Source organism: Myotis lucifugus, unplaced genomic scaffold (assembly GCF_000147115.1).
Source record: "Myotis lucifugus unplaced genomic scaffold, Myoluc2.0 scaffold_631, whole genome shotgun sequence".
Classification (NCBI taxonomy): domain Eukaryota; kingdom Metazoa; phylum Chordata; class Mammalia; order Chiroptera; family Vespertilionidae; genus Myotis; species Myotis lucifugus.
In genome coordinates, this window is record NW_005871679.1 from 74,420 (window position 1) to 95,587 (window position 21,168).

The 21,168-nt window shown below is 54.8% G+C and overlaps 1 protein-coding gene across 2 annotated transcripts; it reads right to left on the bottom strand.

Annotated features, from left to right (window-relative positions):
• Positions 1-3,390: 3,390 nt before the first annotated feature.
• LOC102420510 (carbonic anhydrase 13) lies at positions 3,391-20,172 on the bottom strand. 2 transcript variants are annotated; one of them, XM_023746164.1, is made up of 6 exons: positions 19,568-20,172; positions 15,450-15,590; positions 10,375-10,470; positions 9,097-9,159; positions 8,431-8,586; positions 3,391-4,017 (listed from the first exon to the last, which is right to left on the bottom strand). In XM_023746164.1, the coding sequence occupies exons 1-6, from the start codon at positions 19,646-19,648 to the stop codon at positions 3,898-3,900; spliced, it is 657 nt and encodes a 218-aa protein (XP_023601932.1). In that variant the 5' UTR covers positions 19,649-20,172; the 3' UTR covers positions 3,391-3,897. The 2 variants fall into 2 exon arrangements, with proteins under 2 accessions (XP_023601932.1, XP_023601933.1); XM_023746165.1 differs by lacking the exon at positions 15,450-15,590 and having other exon boundaries at positions 19,568-20,171.
• Positions 20,173-21,168: the final 996 nt, after the last annotated feature.

Here is a 21,168-nt window from a genome sequence, read left to right on the forward strand (position 1 = left end):
GAGGGAGCCACATCGGGACCTTAGGACGAGGCCTGCAGGAGTTCCGTGGATCCCAACGATTCTTATGTGTCACAACCCTGAGAATCTCTTCTGGAGTCTTCAGACCTGCAGGACGTCGACGTGGTCACGGGACGCTGGCCGGCCTCTTATCATGGGCCCAGGCCTCTCTCCCCTCTGTACCCCGATTTCATCTCACTGCATCTCGTCTGCATCAGGAGCTGCTTTCCCGGAAGAGCTTTCCCACAGAAGTAAGACGGGGACGGAAGAAGCAGGCGGCCCTGAGTTCCTCTAGGACGCTCTAGCGTTTCCTTTGCTCTTTTTCACCCACTCCGTAAGCAGAGGCAACAATGCCTCCTGTACTTGGAGACTCCACGGGGACTTTCCAAAAACACCGAGACGAAGGAGTTGAAAAGTCTATACATCCGGGGGCAGGCTGGAGGGGGTCAATGGGGGAAATAGGGGGGAAAATGTTTAAAAAGAAAAGGAAACAGTGTGTGCATCAGCCAAAGAGCTCTAAGAGCTGGGCTTTCTAACCTGCGCCTTATGGGCGAGAGCAGACACCCAAGCTCTCCCACAGGGCAGGCCCAGGGCCTGGAGATTGGAAACTACTATTTTCGGGACCAGGAAAAGCTGATTCGTCACTGAATAGAAGCTGGAAACCACAGAGGCACAGATTATCAGAGTTTATCCCACATGATGCAACACTGAGGAAACATCCAGCAGACCCGGCATTTTAGTCCTCTTGGAAGAAGCGTCCGTATTTTGTAGATAATGCTGGGAGGTCCAGCCAACACAGTTCTACTTTTCTGAACTCACTTTGAAAATCCCCATTTGGTGAGCTGGAGGTTTCGGGCGATTCCAGGTCTGATCATATAAAGCGCCGACTTCTCTCTGTGGCCTTGGTTCTGAGTCCCATACTCACCACGCCGTCTGCTTCTGGCTGGGTTTCCTGTCCGTGCGGCCTTCCCACGGAAGGCAATGCATGCCCCTCGGATGACCGTGCTGATGGGAGTGGTAGGACCTGCGTCAGCACAGCCAGGAACACCCAGGCCTGCTCCCTAGCAGGCGCGCAGGTGTGCCGGGCTGCCCCTGGAGGAACTCGCGGTGCTGACCGATCAGGTCTGACCTTGCTGCCTAAGGGCTTCGCTCTACACCTGCAGGGCTTCACCAGGTGCAGGGGTTCATGAGGCTCCTCGGGGGGCAGCCCCTGGCCTGCCCCGGCCGCACTGCTGTGCCCTCGCAAGAAGAGGAATCGTCACCCATCTGCTCTTTTCTGAGAGGATGGCAGAAGGTAGGGCCCCGGAGAGGTAGCTCTCTGAGGGCAGAGGAGAGGGGTGGGGGGGGGGGGGACAATAAAATAAGAGGTGAGGCTGGGAAAGGATGTGACAAAGAAAGTGGAGTCCACAGTCAGGCCATTCAGAAGTGCAGGACCAGCACCAGAAAGAGGGCCAGGAAGGAGTTTTCCAAAATGAGTCCTCGGAACGAAGGGCGGCCACTTGCAGAAGCAAACGGCAGGCGGCCATTCTGCAGGCAGAGCCCGGGGACACTCAGCCCGGAGCTCGAGTGGCTGCAGTGAGCGGTTGGGACTGGGATCCAAGGACTCCCCGAAACGGGGAGAAACTGGTATCGTTCCCGGCACCTCGACAGGAACGGGTGCAACGACCTGGCCTTGGCGCTGATGTTGGGACGTCAGGTGGCAGGACAGCCGTGAGTCACCGCCAGGAAGGAATGAGGGAGCGGCCCGGAGTCTCTGAAACAGTTAGTCCCGCGCCCAGGCCTGAGGCGACCCACTGGAGTCACGTGTCCCCGCCAGCTGCTGCGGGCAGGAGGGGAGGGACATGCTCGGGGCCAGCACGGAGGCCTCCTGCTGGCCACAGCGCAGCCGTGTGCGGTGAGGACAGGCAGCAATGATGGCGACAGGCCAGAGCCCTGGGTGAAGGGACCCGCCCAGGGCACTCTGGGAATCACTGAATAAATGAGAGGTTCACTAGGCCAGTGGTCAGCAAACTGCAGCTCACAAGCCACATGCGGCTCTTTGGCCCCTGGAGTGTGGCTCTTCCACAAAATCCGACTTCTGCGCACGGGCCACGAAGTTTCAATCGCACTGTATGTGCGCGCCCGCACATGGTATTTTGTGGAAGAGCCACACTCAAGGGGCCAAAGAGCCGCATGTGGCTCGAGAGCCGCAGTCTGCCAACCACTGCACTAGGCTATTTCCCTGTCTGAGCGCACACCCCGCACACGCGCTCCGAGGAAGGGTACAGCGGTCCCTGCACGGCGGCCACCTTGTGGCAGCTGTGGCAGCGAATGCATCCAGCAGAGGGCAGTGAACAACATGGGCCAGAGGCATGGACGCCTGGACAGACGGGCAGGTCTCAGAGGGGCAGGGTGAGGAGGCGGGAAGAGATCAACCAAAGAACTGTGTGCATGTAGGCACAGCCCATGGACACAGAAAATAGTGTGGTGAGGAATTGTCGCGGGGGAGACAGGGGTGCAGGATAGAAAGAGTTACATTGGGGAACACCTATAATAGGATCAATAATAAAAAAGACAAGTGGAAATTGGTTTCCTGGTCGCATGCAGTGCTGAGGGCCGAGCAGGCGGCATCGTGTTGGGGCTATTCCTGCCAACCGACACGCAGGCCCCCGCCAACAAGACATCTCAGAATAACTCCTACAACAAAACCCACGCCCAGCGGGAGGGAGGGGTGCTAACAAATCATCAGAATCAAGGAACTCAGTTTCAGTTCTCTCAAATGTCAGCGTGAGGTCCATCCATTCTTTAATGCAGGGTCAGTCCTTGTACCAGGAAGAGCCCCAACCTCATCCTCCTTCACCAAAAACACATAAAATGCACCAGAGCAATAGGTTGAAGTACATATCAATTCTGCAAGGCCACCTTGCAAAATTACTTACACACTGAGGGACATGGCCAGGGATGATGGGCTTCGCCCGGAAATGGGCGGGTTGGTGGATGGCTTGCACCTTTATCTGAGGCTCAGGAACTTGCCCCTCAGCGGACAGAACGGGCAGCAGGACTGCCCTGCTCTTCGGGGAAACCCAGGGCCGAAGGGGCCCGGCCTCCCCACGCCCTGCCCTCCGCAGCCTGCCTGGCTGGGCCGCTGGGCTCTAGGCTTCCAAGGGCCTGGATGCAGGAGCTGGCCAGCACTGCGTCTGCTGAATGTCACCCAGTTTATCAGTAACACCCCGTGGGTGGACATACAGCACTAGCACTGAAGTTTAAATAGCGTTTATATCCCAATGAGTTTCTCACCCAAACTGGCGGTTCTGAGCCGTGGAGTAGAGGCTGCGAGTAGCCACATCCCTCCCCCACCCCCACCAACTCCCCTATTGCTTGTTTTTTCAAAGGCATCATGAATCGGCGACACAATCAAAACCAAAATTCACTTTAATATTGGAAATATGACCAACTTTTAATGCACTGGAATGTTGAGCAGAATCCCTGGTTTCCCCACAGAAAGAGGTACCCTGTGCCAGGAGCTGCAGTCTGCAGGCAGAAAGAGGTACCCCATTCTGTCACTCTGGGAACGAACTCAAGATTTTTACCAAACATCAGGAGAGCATGACCGGCTCGGTCTCTACAACGGACAATGTTTAGCACGAGCTGAGGCTCGCGATGCTGCCCTGTTCCCTGCAGGCGGCGGTGGACGATTCTCGTGGTTCTGCACACGTGGCAGTTTTCTGCTCCGAGGCCGGGAGCTCGAATCCCAGGCTGGGAGTGAGGTCCGTGGTCACAGGGATCAGATATTCTGCTGCGGCTGACAGCACAGGGCACCCCCAGCCGGAACTCAGGGAAACCGTCGGGAGGGATTCTGTGTCCTGTTTGGTCCTGTTTTCTCTCCGCAGACATGTGTGAGCTGGTCCCCGGCCACGGCTGTCAGAGGAAGGAGGCCCTCACCTGGCGGCCCTTCAGGGGCTGTGGGGGCCGGTGGTTGCTCAGCAGGAAGGCGGCCGCGTGGCCCTCGGGGGTGCACAGGAGCCTGCGGAAGGCGGCCAGCTGTGGGGGAAGGAGGCAGCGTCAGCGAGGTGACCAGTGTGAGCGCGGCCCGGCACAGAGCTGAGAAACAGGTACCCTGCGCCAGGAGCTGCATCTTCAGGCAGGTCTCCTCGGCCTGGCTCCTGCAGGGCTGCCCCTGGCTGACAGCTCAGCATCTGGAGGTGCCTCTGGCTTCCGAGTGCAGGCCACGAGCCCTCCTACCTGACGGGATGGGGGGCAGGGGCTGAGGGGGGCACGGGCCTTCCTAGCGGGGACCCAGCTCTGCCCCACCCGGGACCTCAGCTTCAGTGTCCTCAGCACCAAGTGAAGCCTTGGATGGGTCACCTCAGGAGCCACGGACCACGGGGGGCTCCCCAGCGTTGCAGGCCCGGTGCTCACGGCAGCCACCCTCATCCTGTAAGGACTGTCTTCCTGTAACTACAAAGAGCTGCTTGTTTTCACCATTCTTGTACCTTGTAAACAACTATCTATGGAGAAAGCCTAAGGCCTTCCACCTCTGGTCATGTTTACAACTTAAGTGGCAATCACATTTCTCACCAAAAGGGCTTAATTTTGCTCATTACAAGAAAGCTTACGTATCTTACAAACTTCACGCAGTAGAAAGTATCAAGAAGAAAACAGAGATTGCTAGTCACTACGTCACAAGACACTTGACACTATAACACCTCTGTTTTTTCTAAGAATAGTTTTTTATGTATATTTAGAGAGAGGGGAAGGGAGAGGGAGAGAGAGAAACATCGATTTGATAGTGAAGCATTGACCAGCTGCCTCCCGCACGCCCCCTACCGGGGATATAGCCCGCAGCCCAGGCATGTGCCCTGACCGGGAATCGAACCTGAGACTCCTTGGTGCTCAACCAACAGAGCCACCTGCCAGGATGAACATGCTTCTATGTGTAAGCACACACACACCTCAGATGTTTTATTACAAAGATGAGTGTAATTAAATGCTCTTCTGAAACCTATTTATTTCCATATACAGGGTGGGGCAAAAGTAGGTTTATAGATGTGATCTGAGAAACTGAGTTTATTCTTGTATTGTTATCTATTAGTGAGTGTGCATCTTCAGGTGAGCAACGGTGCCCCTCCTCTGGCCCACCCTGCAAACATCCTAGACATCTTCGCATGTCGATCAATATAAATCGCTGTCACCATTGTTAATTGCGGAGAAGTTTTCTATTATAAGCATGTTTTACGAATTATTTAACACTTCCTGGTGGTTAGTATTACTTGTTGAGATTTAGCATAGGTCCACAGCAGTAAATGTTGTTCTGAGCAAAAGAAATCAAACACAGAAGTGTGTGTCTGTGTAATTCCACTTGAATAAAATTCTAGTGACTCTCAGTGGTGTCCTGAGGCCGTGGGTGAGTGGAGGGCAAAGGGCATGAGGAACCCTCTGGCAGGGATCCCTGTCCCTGGACTGTGCATGGCTTGCTGCATCGCAGGGTAACACACAACAACCAAGGCCATCAGCTGCGCATAGGATTTCAGCAGCTGAGGAAGCGAGTGGAGAAAACCCAGAATAACCCAGAGACTTGGCAGGAAAAGTCCGCCTGCCCAAGACAATGAGGGCTCTGTTATCCAGATATCAGAATCACAGTCTGTTCCCCGCCTGGAGGTAAACCAGGCATTTCAGTCAGTGACTCGGGGGAGAAACATGGACTTGAATCAAGAAAAAGAAAATGAACACCCTCTGCTCTGCGCTTTAGGTCAGACAGTGACTTGGCAAGAAAGAGCAGCGGGGAAACTGGCCCAACCGACTGACAGAGGTTCTGGTGGGACTGAAAAATAAATAAGGACGCTCCCCAGCGACTTCAACATAGAGCTGTCATCACTGAGACAGCATTTTCTGGAAAGTAATTCTTAAGCCGGTGGCATACACAAAAGACTTTACATGAAAGAGCTAGGCAACTGAGTGATCTTATCAACCCTCTTGTGTTTTGGGTTTTTTAATAAACTTTTTATTTCAGAATGGTTCAGATTTACAGAACGATTACAACGGGTTCTCGTGTACCCACTTCAGTTTCCTCTGTAGTTACCACCTTCCAAGGTGTTCCTTCTCACAACTAACGAACCAAGTTTATGCCGCCCTTAAGTGCGGTTACGCAGGCTCCTTTGTTCGCACCTGCTGTCTCTCTGCCCCAGGATCCCATCAGGACACGGCATTTTACTGAGTCGCCCGTCTCCCGAGCATTTCCTGGTGGTGAGTTCTCAGACACCCTTGTTCTTGGTGACACGGACAGTCTGAGGAGTACGATCGGTGTTTCGCAGGATGTCCCTTACTTGGGCTTTGTCTGATGTTTTTCTCATGGTTACGACTGGGACTGGGCTTTTAAAATATCTTTTGCTTCATTCTTAAGTCTTAAAAGCGCTATAACACTATTTTATACTTTGGATTATTACTCAGATAATCACTTCAATCTGGTTGCAAATGAGATGTCTGAAAGGGTTTCCGCTCCTGTAGATTCAGGTGAAAGCTTCACCGGTCATACTAACCCTGAAACTCAGCTACTGTTTTATACTCTTCTGTACAAAAAGCCAAATTAATAATCAACACTAATTAATTGAGCCTGAAATAAGATACAGTAATGAGCCCACAGCTAGTCAGTCATAGCCCAACACTTGCAGAAATTTTCTTTGATTGGGTTAACTTTGTGCACTTTAAGGATCTAATATATATTTTGAAATAATCTCTTACCAATCACAGGTAGATTTTTTAAAAGTTACTTTCCAAGTGGCTCTAAGGAGTAAAAATACCCTTGAACTATGAGGAAAAACATGTCTTGATGCTATAATGTGTCACTTTTCAAATGTAATCAGGAATTGTGAAAGGAAGCACATGGGCACAGGAAGGGGAGAAAGTGAGATCCATTAGTGAGGCCCCAACCCAGGGGCAGGTCCCTATTCTCATGACACAATTCACCTTGTTTCTAATGGAAAAATTCACAGCAAATTTCATGTCAGTTAAGCTCTAGATTTCTATGCAGATCTTTATAAAAGTACTAGAGGCCTGGTGCACAAAAATTCATGCACTGGGGGGAGACCCTCAGCCTGGCCTGCCCCCTTTCACATTCTGGGAGCTTGCATCCCGTCCTACTGACAGCTTAGGTCCGATCCCCGCAGGTAGTGGGCTGAAGCCGCAGACTGGCCTCCCTCTGCAGGAGGCAACCAGCCAATCAGGGGAAGGCAACACCCTCATCACACCTCTGCTGCTGCCACTGCCGGCCTCGAGGCTGCCTGAGCCTTGGCCCTCACAGTGGCAGCCACCATCCTCAGCTTGCCTGAGCCTCAGGCCGACTCTGGCAGTGGCAGCCGCCATTGGCGGCTTGCCTGAGCCTCGGGCCAGCCCTGGGAAGCAGCAGCCACCATCTGCTCTCCCAATGCACCTCCTGGTCAAGTCTCCGCCCACCCACATGCACCTCGATGCTTATGCAGCCCCACCCACCTACACGTGCTTGCTGTGCACGCAGCCTCCTGCTGATGGGTTGTTACGCGGCATGAGGGCACACGACCACATAGGCTTCTATTAGTATAGATTAATGAGTATGCCCCAGGCATTACGTGTTTTATCCTAAAGACAAGGCCACTAGAAGTGGCACATGAGCCTCACAGCAAGGGGAAATGCCCCCAACACGGCCTTGGCAGAGGTCAACCAACTCTAGTCTTCGACCTTGACCTTGGTGGAGGTCAACCAGCTCTAGTCTTTGACTGGGGAATAAACAGCTAGGCCGGTGGGCCAGCCCACATCAGAAGTGCTTTATTAGCTGCAAAAATTATTAGACTGCATTCTTGCTAAGGTTCTGCAGCACATCATTCAAAAAGGAAGGACAAAACAAAACCCACTAAGCACAGCCTTGGGGACACACAGCATCCACCTGGCAGATGGTCGGCCGAAGGTCTAAGCCCAGCAGGGTTCTGGGCAAAGACTCCTGAGCCTGCAGACTTATTTCACAAGAAGAGCCTCTTAGTAAATGCTACAGCCCTCAGACGCCCCACAGAAGCTCTGCCAACAAAAGCCACAGGTCGCAGATTTCTTCTTAAACTCAGCGGCTCAAGTCCGCTTTCTGAAGGTGGATCCTGAAGGTGGAGCCTGTGGAAGGGGCAGGTCTAGGGACCGAGCAGGAAAGGTGAAGGCCACCTTTTAAGAGCTTTCCTTTTGAATCCCAGGCCCTTTCTATTTCAGTCCAAACTAGGAGACAGAAGCAAGCAGTGCTCCCTTCAAAGGGCGCCTCCTTTCCCCCGCGTTTCTAAGAGGTGGGGAAGAAACCACCGAACCAGAAGGTCAAATGGGAAGGGCCAGAAATCCCATCTGAGGGAGAACACGGGCTTCCTGGCACAGCAGGAGGCACAGAGGGGGTGGAAAACCATTCTGCCCAGTCTACTCTGGGAGTGGACCAGCCCGGAGAAGGCCTACCTGCTGAGAGCTGACGCTGATCGGCTGCTTTAGAATGATCCACGTGACACTCTCCAGAAGGGGCGGCACGGTGAGAGACCCTGGGTACGTCCAGTAATCCCAGGACGGAGGAAGCAGCAACAATGGGTCAAAATTCGTGAATCGAGTTTGTTTACCCTGGGGCGGGGAGAGAAAGCCACAGATGACAAGGGGGGGCTTTCACAGACCTGGAGAAACATGCAGGCAGTGACATCAGATTTCACTGGAACTGCCCAGCCACGCAGTTATTTAGTGCCTGCTGTTTGTACTTTAAGAAGAGTACCTGCCTTCATCTAAACATGTTAGAGGAAGTCGGGCATCACTAAGATTCATTTGAAAGGACAAGATTTGTTTTCATATGAGTGGTCTTTAAAATGTGTTGCAGCCAAAGGCTTATTCTGTAAAACTCCAACAGGACCTGATTACGCATAAATAGACTTATGTGATTATTTTAGGTGATTGAAGACTTCTTCACAAACTTTGGGAGTGAGTGGTGACAGGTTGTGTCGGCTCTATCGGTCAAGGACACGCTGGCTGCTTCAAGGAGCAGCAGTCGGCCCTGACTCAGACGTGTGTGTAAGAGAAGATGAGAGAACTCAGCAGAAAACAGGACTATATTAGTCACCAGCCACCAGGAATTAGCTTTACCTTTTCTTTAATGGAATCCAGGATGTCAGTAACCTTTTGCAGGTGGGGATTACATTCGCCGATCTGAAACATGAAATTTAGCGAGAAGTGGTTACTGTTGCAGACAGATCTGAATTGCTCCTTTCAGTCAGGATTTTAAATTCTTTAAAAACAAAATGTAGGCCAGCCCACAGCCAACAGTGGCTGTACTGCAGCGCAGCTCTCCTGCCTGAAGAACCTGGATGAGGAGAGAGCACTGCAGGCTCCTTGGCTGAATTAGAAGTTTGGCCCCCAAATGTAGTGACAGCTTCCCGTTTCTCAGCTTTAGGGATGTTGCAGACGCAGGTGAACTTGAGGAAAGCCTGGCTTAGGACACCTCCAATACACCCGCGCTCCGAAACCAGGTGTGGCTTCCAGACCCTCTACCCACACAGGCTATTATGACATCAAAACATTAGAGGAAAAGCGTCCCCCAGATTCGGCCTAAAACAGCGGGAGGTCCCGGATCAAGGCAATAGATCGTCCTGAGCCGAGTTCCTCGGAAAAACACGCGCGCCTCTTTCCCCACCCAGTGGGTGTCGTAACAAAGAGGAACGCCCTGCAGGAATGTGGTCCCAGTGGGAGTGGGGCGGCCCCACCCACCCAGGTGTGACCACAGCGATACCTGTCTGGCCACTTGTGCAGGAGACACAGAAAACAATGGAAATGGTCAGTGCATTCGGGAAAACCAACCATGTGGCGCAACTAGTGCTTCCGGAAGCAGGACGGTGACTCCGCTCTGCCCCGCCCCTCTGAGCACTGTGCCGTCAGTCAGGAGGAAGGCCGGCCAAGGCCCCTCTCCGGTCTCCTTGTCACTGCAGCGCTACTGTTGCTGTTGCTAATGGACAAACATGATCAACAAACACAGGAGGGATTGTAAGGCAAAGCTCCCAGCCCTGAGAGGAACCATAAACGTGGAATTGTGATATCCATTTCAAAAGGGAAACATTGGACCTACAACTGATTTGCTGTTAAAAGATGGCAGAGCCCGGCCTGCGTGGCTCAGTCCACGCGCCACAAGGTCACAGGTTTAATTCCCAGGCAGGGTTGTGGGCTCGATCCCCCATGGGGGGCGTGCAGGAGGCAGCCACTTGATGCTTCTCTTTCACTGATGCCTCTCTCTCTCTCTCCTCCCCCCCCCCCCCCCCCCCGCTCTAAAGATCAATAGGCTATTTTTAAAATGGCAGGATGTCCACTCGGCAACTGAAATCCTGCCCCACACGGCCGAGTCATTGTTCTAATGAAGCCAGAGGCCCTCACCTGTAAAAACACTCCCAGGACAGCGAGTCCGTCGGGCTCGTGAGCTGCCTCCACGAAGCTGGGGTACTTGTCCGAGTTCCAGTGGACGACGTGGAGCTGAAAAGGAGGGACACGGTGTAAGTCAACGTCATGTTTAGATCCGTCCTCAGACACATGAACGCCAGGGAAGCCTGGTGCAGAGGCCGGGCTGCACCTCCATGCACGGTTCGCCACACCCACCGTGCTCTTGGAGGCCCCAGAAAGTCCTGCCACACCCCTCGAGCCCCAACAGTCTCCAGCCACTGTTCCCAGTGACTTAGGGTCCCTGTGCTCCCTCACCCGGGACTGCAGTCCGCAGCCTGAGGTCAGGCCCCGCTGGTGGCAGGTCCAGGCTGGGGGGCGGGGGCGTCAGTGGGCCCCCAGGGGTGACCCTGCCGCGGACAGGTCGGTGGTTCCTGGACGCGGTCAGAGGCTCACGCCCCCAGCTGAGACCTTTCTATGGCGTGAACATGGATTCTCCATAAGAGTCGCTGTGTTAAGCAGTGTCCACACACCTACCAGCTTCTAGGCCCAAGTTCAGACCCCGTGTGGGGAGCAGGAGTGAACTGGACAGAGAGGCTGGGCTGGAAGCAGAGGTCGGAGGAAGACCGGTGTGCTGAGGGGAGGGCAGGGGGGACGGGGCCAGGACCAGAAGGGGCTTCACCCACGTCCCAACTTCTCCCGAAAGCAACAGCCTTCCCCAAACCCGAGGGAGCCGGTGTCCAGTGCCACGGCCGTGTCCCGAACACAGACCGGTGCACGGACACAGCACGCACAGTCCCGCACAGGCCGATCCTGGGGGCTCCTTCCCGGCTGAGGGCTGTGCTGTGATGGGAGCCACGGGGAGCCCAGGCCACGTGACACACCCAGACGGCGTGGCCCAGATCCTGAACCGTGAGAGGGGCCGGCTTCAACTCGACCTCCCCAAGGGACTCCTGTGGCCCCTCAGGAGGAAACGTGAGGGTTTCACACACAATCCACCTTCCAGGTGACAGCAGAGGGGGAGTTAGTCTGCTCAGGTTTATCCCTCCTTTCAATGTAACGGTGCGTCCTCCAGGTAACTAATGCGGGGATTTCTGGATAAAGAAGGATGACCATGCCTGGCTGGTGTGGCTCAGTGGTTGAGCCTTGACCCATGAACCAGGAGGTCACAATTCAATTCCCGGTCAGGGCACTTGCCCGGGTTGTGGGTTTGATCCCCAGTGTGGGGCGTCCAGGAGGCAGCCGATCAATGATTCTCTCTCATCATTAACGTTTCTATCTCTCGCCCTCTCCCTTCCTCTCTGAAATCAATAAAAACATATTTTTTTAAAAAAAAGAGTGACCATAAATAGTGAACTACGAAACAGTGCACCCCGCCCCCAACAGCGGAGAGAGACTGGCTCTCCCACGGTGGCCGGTGCCGTGTGGCGTGAGAAAGTGGGGAAGGAACCTGGGCGGGCGGCGCTCGCTGGGCCAGGCAGGAAAGCAGGTGGATGTTGTCTCAAACGCCAGCGCCCATGCACCAGCCACCTGGGAAGAGATGACGCCACAGACACGGAAACCCTGGGGAGTCACTCCTTTGGTTCACGCCCCACCAGTCGCTTAGAAAACAAACGTGGAACCAAAGAGAGAAGCCCTGTGTCCTCCATTGGATAAAAGAGTGACCACGTCCCCTGTGAGACCTGGGGAGTCACTCCTTGGTTCACGCCCACAGTCGCTTAGAAAACAAACGTGGAACCAAAGAGAAGCCCTGTGTCCTTTCCAGTGGATGAAGAGCGACCAGGACACTGGGAGCAGAGCAAGGGAGGCCGGGTTTGTTTTTACAAGTCCTCCCGCTCCCGCCTCTGCTGAGCGGTACTTCCCCCAGCTGAGGGCACGGCCCAGGCACCTGAGTGGGACCCGGAGCTGAGGGCACGGCCCAGGCACCTGTGTGGGACCCGGAGCTGAGGGCACGGCCCAGGCACCTGAGTGGGACCCGGAGCTGAGGGCACGGCCCAGGCACCTGTGTGGGACCCGGAGCTGAGGGCACGGCCCAGGCACCTGTGTGGGACCCGCAGCTGAGGGCACGGCCCAGGCACCTGAGTGGGACCCGGAGCTGAGGGCACGGCCCAGGCACCTGAGTGGGACCCGGGGGCAGCGCCTTCTATTCACAGTGACAGCCCAGTGACGGAGCGAATGACAGGAAGTGGCAGCAGCGGCTGAAAATGGAAAGGAGCAGATTCCCCTGAGAAAACAATGTCTGACCAATAGTATTCGTCAGCCTCAGCGTTTGACCGCCTCCTGTTGACACACAGTATGCCTTGGTGCAAAAGTCACCGTCAGTGCTGAAATCACAGCTTCACGCGCACCTCCGTGCCTGATGCTTCTGTGTTAGGCACACGCTGTGCTCAGGTGAGTTCCAGCGCAGCTCCGTCTGAGTTCTCCTTGCGGCCCGGGACCCTCGGGAAAAGCTTCAAGATGCAGTCGTCAGATTTGGCTCCAAATTACATTCCCATGTTACCGCTCTCAGCGGCCTTTTCCCTTTGTCTTTCTTTCCTTCGCTTTTCCATTTGTGAAGAGGGCATAACCTGATGATGCCCTGAGGTCAGGTACAAAGTACTGGAAAAGCCACTTCCAGGCCCGCCACCGCCTCCAGCCTCACCCGCTCCCCCGACAGCGGAGGTTTCATAAGATACAGAGCACCTGGCCCGCCCCGCCGCACCGCCTCTGTCCTCGTCCCCACACTACGGAGGACGCTGACCTGCTCAGGCCCTCACCCCGGCACGGCCTCTCATTAAGGCCAACGCCTTTGTTCCCAGCACGCGACACCCTCCCGCCGAGCGCTGTCCCTGCTGTCCGCTTCTGGAAAGCGCTCTCTGGATTTTCTCCGAGTGGCTTCTGGTCATTCGGTCTCAATTCAGGTGGCATCTCCCAGGGGCCCCTCCTGACCACTCAGCCTCGCCATGACCACGTGGCATGGCTCCGTCAGAGAACTCACCCGCCCGTCTGCGTGGTGACGGGCCACCTGTGCCAGCGTGCCCACCTGCACGGCCAGATCCCTCTCCGCAGCATTGCTGAGCAGCGGCAGACACCCGGCTCCCCCCACCACCCTGCCTGCTGGGCAGCCAGCCACCTGCACTGTCACCCGCCACCAGGATCCCCCAGAGCCTCCTCACCGACCCTTATCCCCTCTGCTTCACCCCAATCTCTCCTCTAGTTGTAGCGTGAATGATATTTTTTAAATGCAAATATTATCACTTTCTAATTCAAAGCCAGTCAGTGACGTCCCGGCTCTTAGAATACAGCTCAGCCTGACCAGCCTCACCACGTGCCACTGTCCACGTCTAATCCCACGGGCACTCTCTCCTGCGGTATGGGGCTCTCTCCCGCCCGAGGCACACGCGCCCTCTGGGCAGGCCCCCCCCCCCGTCCTGTCCTGCTGCCTGGCTCACCCTCTTCTCCTCAGGGATGTGTCCCCTGGACACCCCCTATTCTCCTGGATGCCCCCCTTCCCCACACGGTGAGCCAGGGAAGGTGGAGGATGAGGTGCCCCCGACGCGTTCCTAGTGAATGAGGGAATGCAGCCAGGGACAAACGAGCCTACGAAACGAGAAAGACCCCGATCCACAGTGAGCCCGGAGGCCCCACCGCGTCAAGGACTGTCCGCAGTCCCGGCGGCCAGAGCTCCGAGCCCCACGGAGGACAGCGCCAGCCCCAGTCACCTCCAGGGCCACGCTCAGGCGTGTGGAGGGTGGACCACTGTCCCAAGCTGCTTTGGGACATGACAGAGCCAGCCCATCCCCAGAGCTTCTGAGATTCAGACACAGAACTTCACAACACAAGCATGGGCGGTAGAGGCTGAGCACCAGCGGGCTCCTGGGCCTCACTCCACCCCCCCCCCCCCCCCCGAAAAAAAAACCCCAAAAACTGGGGGTTTCCTCTGTCCTTGTCTCGGATTCGGCGCCCCACCCCCGCAGCCTGGGAGCCCCTGCTCTCACACAAAGTGCTCAGGAGGTGACCATGCCTTTGGGTAATAGCCCCGACCAGCAGATGTACAAGTGATGGAAGAATAAAACCGGCAGCAAGGCCTTGTGCCCTTTGCTGGGCTTCTCCGCACAGCAGGCTACCCAGGAGGGCCGGGCCGGCTCGGTAAGCCTGAGGGCGGACGAGCACAGCTGTCTGCACGGTCCTCGGTCTCCTGGCCGGCGCCAGGGCACACGGAAGTAGCTTTGGCTGAGTCACAGGACAATTCCCTCCCATCTCTGGTAAAGCCGGGGTCAGCGGTATTTAACTGTATTATGCTTTGTGCTTTAGCCAGAGGATTAGAAAAGTATTCTTTTAAAAAATATACTTTTATTGATTTCAGAGAGGAAAGGGCAGGGAGAGAGGGAAGCATCAATGATGAGAGAGAATCATCCATCAGTTGCCTCCTACACCCCCCACTGGGGACCAAGCTCACAACCTGTGCCCCGACCGGAATTGAACCCTGACCTCCTGGTTCATAGGTTGACGCCCAACCACTGAGCCCCGCCGGCCGGGAGGTAGCGTATTCCCAAAGGCTAGCACCCTATGGAGGAGTGACGCCGGTGAAGAAGCCAGGACGTCATGGTTCTGCACACGGCGCTGCCCGGTGCGCAGCTGCAGGTGAGAGGGGACGGAGGGCTGAGGAGAGCGGTGTCTTTGTCCCCCACAGGGCCCTTTGCTGTTGATTCTCACCTCTGTTCTAGGGATTAACATGAGTGAATGTGTCGGGACCAAACATGCACAGAGCTGGGCCTAGAACAAACGTTTCTCTCCTTTCTCCTCGCTGGCCTCTCAGGAGCGAGCCTGTGACTTGGTGTCACTTGCGCTGAGGCTTCCCCGAGTCCAGTCCGGGAGCTCACGTTCACACGGGCTCAGCGACCCTACCTCTCGGGGTCGTGCTGAGGATCCCCATTCACAGCTACGCTGATAAGCTCCTGCGCTGACGGAAGGAGGCAAGGTCCCAGACTGAGATCCGAATCGGCTCGGGACCTATTTGGGGTCAAGGACACCTTCCTGGTCCCTTACCTCCCACCAGAGAGGACAGCTCTGTCAGGAGCCTGGCGATGGCTTACCTCGGCGGCGTACCTCACTCCGTCCACCACGTGCTCAGAGCCGTGGTCGTCCGTGGACCCCCAGTGCAGGTGAAACTGTCGCAACCTGTATCTTCCAGTGAGCGGCCCCCCTCGCAGAACTAAACGGCAACACAGGTGACACTGTTAGCAAGAAGGGTGTTACCGAGCGCCCCCCACAGCGTCTCCCCGCACCCACATCGCGAGGAAGGTTCTACCCAGGCGCCTGGCGTTCGCAGGCCGGGATCCAGCTTCCAGGTGGGCGAGGAGTGAACACAAACCTTTGAAGGGTGAGTGCGTCCACAGGACAGCTGTGCGCGGAGCAGGGGAAGCCCAGCAGGCACTCTGGTTCAGCGCAGGGAGCCCGCAGGGCTGCCCGTCCCCGGAGGCCGCGGGCCCAGGAGCGCAGCAGGCGGCGCAGGAGAGCCTTCAGCACTTGAAGACCTGGGCTCGCCTTGGCTTCACCACCGTGACCTTGCACAAACTCTCTGGCCTTGAGCTCCAGCTGTCAGGCCACGACCCCGGCGAGCAACGCCGCCTCCCCCCAATGTCGTGGGGAAGGAGAAAAACTGAGCACACAGCCCTCGCCCCTGCCCCGCAGACAGCCGGCTGGACCCGCGAGCTATGATGACTGCGATACCGCTGCTGCTCCCACAAATGCGGGCAGAGGGAGCTCATCTTCTCAGGGAAGTAGGAAACACAGGACACAATTAACTCTTTTTAAAAATCCATCAGATGTTGCCACTTGGGCAGAGTGTATTTCTAGCACTTTTCCTCCACAGATATGCTCTCTAAGACCATGGCAATAGAGCTCAGCCAGTAGGGCTCAGTGGCTGAGTGTCGACCTATGAACCAAGAAGTCTTGGTTCAATTCCTAGTCAGGGCCCATGTGTGCACTAGATCCCCAGTGTGGGGCATGCAGAAGGCAGCTGATTGATGATTCTCTCTCATCATTGATGTTTCTATCTCTCTCTCTCCCTCTCCTTTCCTCTCTTGGATCAATAAAAATATATTTTAAAAAATAGAATTATAGCAATGGAGTCATATCTTAAGAAGACAGAAAAGCGTCTTACTAGAAACCATAGTGTGTCCCTGCGATTAATCTCTGCTGGGCAGACCCCGAGGGCCCGGAGGCCCTGGAGGCTGAGCTCAGCACACCCACCTGACAGGGCTCATCTCCATCACCCAACAGCAGGAAGTGCCGACGGGCCAGTGCAGCCTCAACAATAGCTTGACTCCAATGGCCCTGCTCTTAGTTATGTTACATACACATAATTATATGCGGTTACAAAATTTGTCGAGAATAACCCACCTTATATAAGAAGAAAAGATGTTAAGAATTTCATATGCAGTTTTCTGTAAACAGCAAGAAACAAAAGGACAAGGTAATGCTTGCCCGTGCCCTCTGGGCTGCACTGCAGGAGGCCAGACCGCTGTGTGGGGACCAGCACCGGGGGGTGCCCTTCTCCCCAACCTGGTGCTGGACGGTGGCTCAGAGCTGGGCAGGGGTCCAATCAGCAGCCGGGCCAGTCCCCGCTCAGTGAGGACACCTCCTCCCACACGCACCCACGCCTCTGTGGGTGTCCGCTCTCTTGTCCGCACTTGTGTTTGTTTCCCTGTTCCTAACTAGGGGATTGGACTGATGTCCCTTCACATCTACCTGCCCAAGGAGAAACTGGGAGCACATGCAATCGAGTCTTGGGAAGGCTGGATGGTCGGGCACCCTCTAGGCTCCGTCAGGTCCAGACTGCTCTATGTAGGTAGCTGCCTATCTTCAGAGCCCTCTGGGAAAGAAGGGGGAGGGGAGCACCCCACGGCAGGCTGCAAGGCCACTCTCGGTCACTGTCCGCGACAGCGCGGTGCCACTGCTTCCGCTTGCCCTGGACACCTCCGGCAGACCCTGCTGGCGTCCCTGCGGCACCGCCCCTCCCGCGACTGTCCCCGAGGAGAGCCTTGATGGAGAGGATCTTAGGTTTGGCTTTAAACAGCCTCCAAGATGTTTCACAGATAAATGAGCTGAAAAGGCACATGCCCTCCCTGGGTCTCGGCCTGCTTCCGGATGCCACGGCCTCCGAGGGCAACCAGCGCTGGCGTCCTGTCTTTCCTGTTCTGTTGCACACACCGAGCCGAGCCAGGGCACCCTTCACAGCGCCACGCAGAGGGAGGGCTCAGGACTCACCTCTAATTCTAGAACTGAACGCACTTTGGGAGGAGACGCAAACCAGCTGGCCCAGGAGAAAGACGGAGACCCCAAAAAGGTCCAGGAGTCCTGGCTGGTCTCTGGGAGCCGCTCCCAACCCAGGCTTCACCCAGGTTAGCACAGCCCCGCCTGGTGGAGCAGCGACGCTGGCCTCACTCTACCTCGCTGGGTCCACACTGGAGTGTCTGTACTGCAATGTCCAACCTGCAACCCGGACCATGGGTGGCTAGTGTGATGACCACCTAGGGCTCTGCACAGGGTGGGGAAAGTGAGTCAAAAGGTCACAGTGAGCCTCGCGCTGCCTTCGAGATGGTCTCTATAGAACAGTGAAACTGTGGGATACGATGAAGAATGGTGGCAAAGTTATTTTTAATGAGAATGATTTAGTGTTTTCAAGTGTCGAATTATTCATCTCACTTTCCAGCCTAGGTGAGTAAATAAATATTATTGTCTCTATCTTAACTCTGAAAATAAGTGATCATTTCTCCAAAATCATACTTGGCATACATATAGAGCCCATTTATCACTTCACCCAGAATTTAAAAAAATCTCTTCAAATGATGCGCTCATACAAGAGGTCTACAGAGGGTAAGACGCCAGAGGTACGTGCCCTAGAAGGGTGGGGAACGTGTGCCACCTCAGCAAGAGGGCGTCTGTTAGCTGCTCTCTGCCGCGGAGTTCAACCACGTTGTGAAACTAGAAACACAGGTGTTGCTGCACTGCATCTGCCTTGAGCCTTGTCAGTAACGTGCCCGTCCTGCTCTGTTTCCCCAACTGCACTGGTGTCGGCTGCCTGGACAGTAAGCACGGCTGGGAGCACAACCAGAAAAAGGCTCTTCAGACAGCTACTGTCTGCCCAGCAGGAAGCAAGCTCCTCTAAGAGGACCCGCCTCGCTCCTGTGTGTCCTCAGGACCAGGCGGTGCCTGAGCAATGACTGCACAGAAGCAAGTGCAAGGCGGCTGCGGCGTGACCTGGCGTCACCACAGCGCGATTCCAGGGCCAGCGAGTGGCACGGGAAGTCCTATCTGGTCACTTCTTATTCTGGAACGAGGACTGTAGCCTTGGTTTCCTTTAATATTTGAGGTATTATAAACAGTTTCCAACCACGATCGTGGGTGGTGTCAGCTTTGTGTTTGGAAGCCTCAGATTTCTACGTGACCACATCCGTGCCCATTACGTCACCCTCCCCTTTACCTCAGCCTCCCGCCCTCACAGAGCTGAGGTGTGAAGAAAACACATATATGAACAGCAAGGTCCCTCCTTCCCCACAAGTTGAAAACACCACGTGTTAATCTCTCTTTGTGCACTTTTTACAATGCTCTGAATAAATAATATGAATCACTTTTACGAATTTGACAAGTATGAGGAAGTAATGTTATGGGCTTATAATCTTAGCTAACAATATAGCTTTACATAAGCACAGGGAACTGACTAAACCAAAGCTGCGCTTAATGAGCAAGTGAACGCTTTCTTCCAATGAAGGGTTTTTAACATTCAACTATACTTATCATCAATAGAGCAAATACAGCATCATCCTAATATTAGACTAAAAGTAAAAGTAATTGGTCAGCAGCCTTAAAATATGAGTCTCCTAATCTTCTCTGTCATCTAACTTCTAAACTTGATACTAATCTGCTTCTTGGGCCGCTGCTGGCTTGAAGGTGAAGGAAATGCTCTTTTCTATTCATTTAGCTAGTCAGTGTGTCACATAGAAATGATACGAGTTTCATTGGGTTGGCCATCATTTATTGATAGTGTGAAAGACACTGCCCCTGAACTAATCAAACACAACTTTTATGACAGGTCCCAGCAAAGTACTAACAGGGACATCCAATGGGTAGGTGTTTCAAATAAGAGAGAAAAGAAGGCGCCATCCAATTGTCCGAGCCCCTCACTCCCTCCCCCCCAAAAAAAGCCCACCTGATTTGTCCTCCGTGTCATCAAAGTCAACGTTGAAGGAATGGCCACTATTACTGATGATTTTGGCAGAGCTCGAGTCATACTTGATGCTAAGAGGTCGGAGGGAAGAGTCGAACTTCGCTTCCTTGGTTTTAATCTCAATCGGGGACTGCTGGTCCCCGTCAGCGATGGGGAAGAGCTGGTTCCAGTGAACAGGGCCTGGATAGAGGGCACAGGACCAAAGAGAAGGACTAAACAAGGGGTGTCATTCAGCGAGTCCTCCTTGAGGGCCACACACTGTGCTTGAGCCTGAAGAGAGAACGGGGATTAATAAAAGGCCTTCATCCACAGGACCCTCACATCCACTGTGTGCTGCTGTTTTTACAAGGCCAGTTGCTCTTAGGAGAGGTATGGAAACTTCCTGGCTTGCGTTCACTCATTTTCAGAATTAAACAAACCCTTGTAGACAAAAGAGCACGTATGTTTTATAAGGTACTTTCCAAAGGCACTTTTCTGCCAAGCGCAGAACAACAGCACAATTCATCACCGAGAACAAGGGATTCCGTCTCAGCTCCAGGAGTGAGCGCGGGAGCTGCAGGGCTCAGGAGTTCGAGCTGGAAGAATGACAGATGAGTGAGCCTGCGGTGGCCTGCGTGTGAGCAGGTAATCCACACACCCTCTCACGGGATAATGCAAGCGCAGTGGCCGCACCCTGCCGGGAAATGGGAGGTGGATCACCTGCAGCCCCGTCAGGGAGCAATTTGTTTCTCCTTTCTCCACCTCAGGAGGCCCCTCTGTTTTTTGGCCAATGCTACATTTGAATTCCAAAGGCGGCACAATGCTCACCCTGACCCTCTACTCAAAAAGCCAAAACGGCATCCAGCGCCCAAGTCAGACACATTCGGTAAATGATGTGAGCCCAGAAGCCGGCAGTGCCCTCCGGGGGGCCTCGGCCTTGCTCAGGAGATTCGAGTTCTGCTTCTCAAAACCAACAGCAGTGGCGGCTCCACGTAAGCAGCGCGTCCGCAGACAGGGACAGACGTGGTCACTCCCGTCTCCACTGCTCCTGCCACCGCCAAGCAGCCGCCACAGCCCGGAGAGCTTCCCTCCCTGGCTGCTCCAGAACTCAGGTGCTTACTACACAGACAGCGCAGCGTGACCACGATGCCACGTTGGTACTAGTAACACGAGCGTCTTTAAAGATCGGATTTGGAATATAACTTCAAGAAATGCAGAAATGCCACAGTGGGTAACAGCTCCCATCTCTAAATCTCATTCCCCCATGACTTCTCCTTTTGTCAAAAAAGAATGAATGTTTTCCCTCACGTAAGCTTCAGGGAGGAACGTCACCGCAGGAAAGCGCACCACACACAATACACACAACTCCGCAGCTGTTCCCCGGAGCCTGACGCTTTGGACTTGAAGGCCCTTGAGCACGCAAGTCCTTGCCTTCAGCTTTTACAGAAAAGCACCCGGTCCTCGTTGACTAGGCCTGCACTCACCTTGCTGTGCCCTCTCTCTCTCTCTCCCTCTCTCTCCCTCCCGCCCCCCCACACCCCCCCTGGCCCCGCCAGCCACCAGGCATGACTGCCTAAAGCACATTAGACTTCACATCTGCCGAC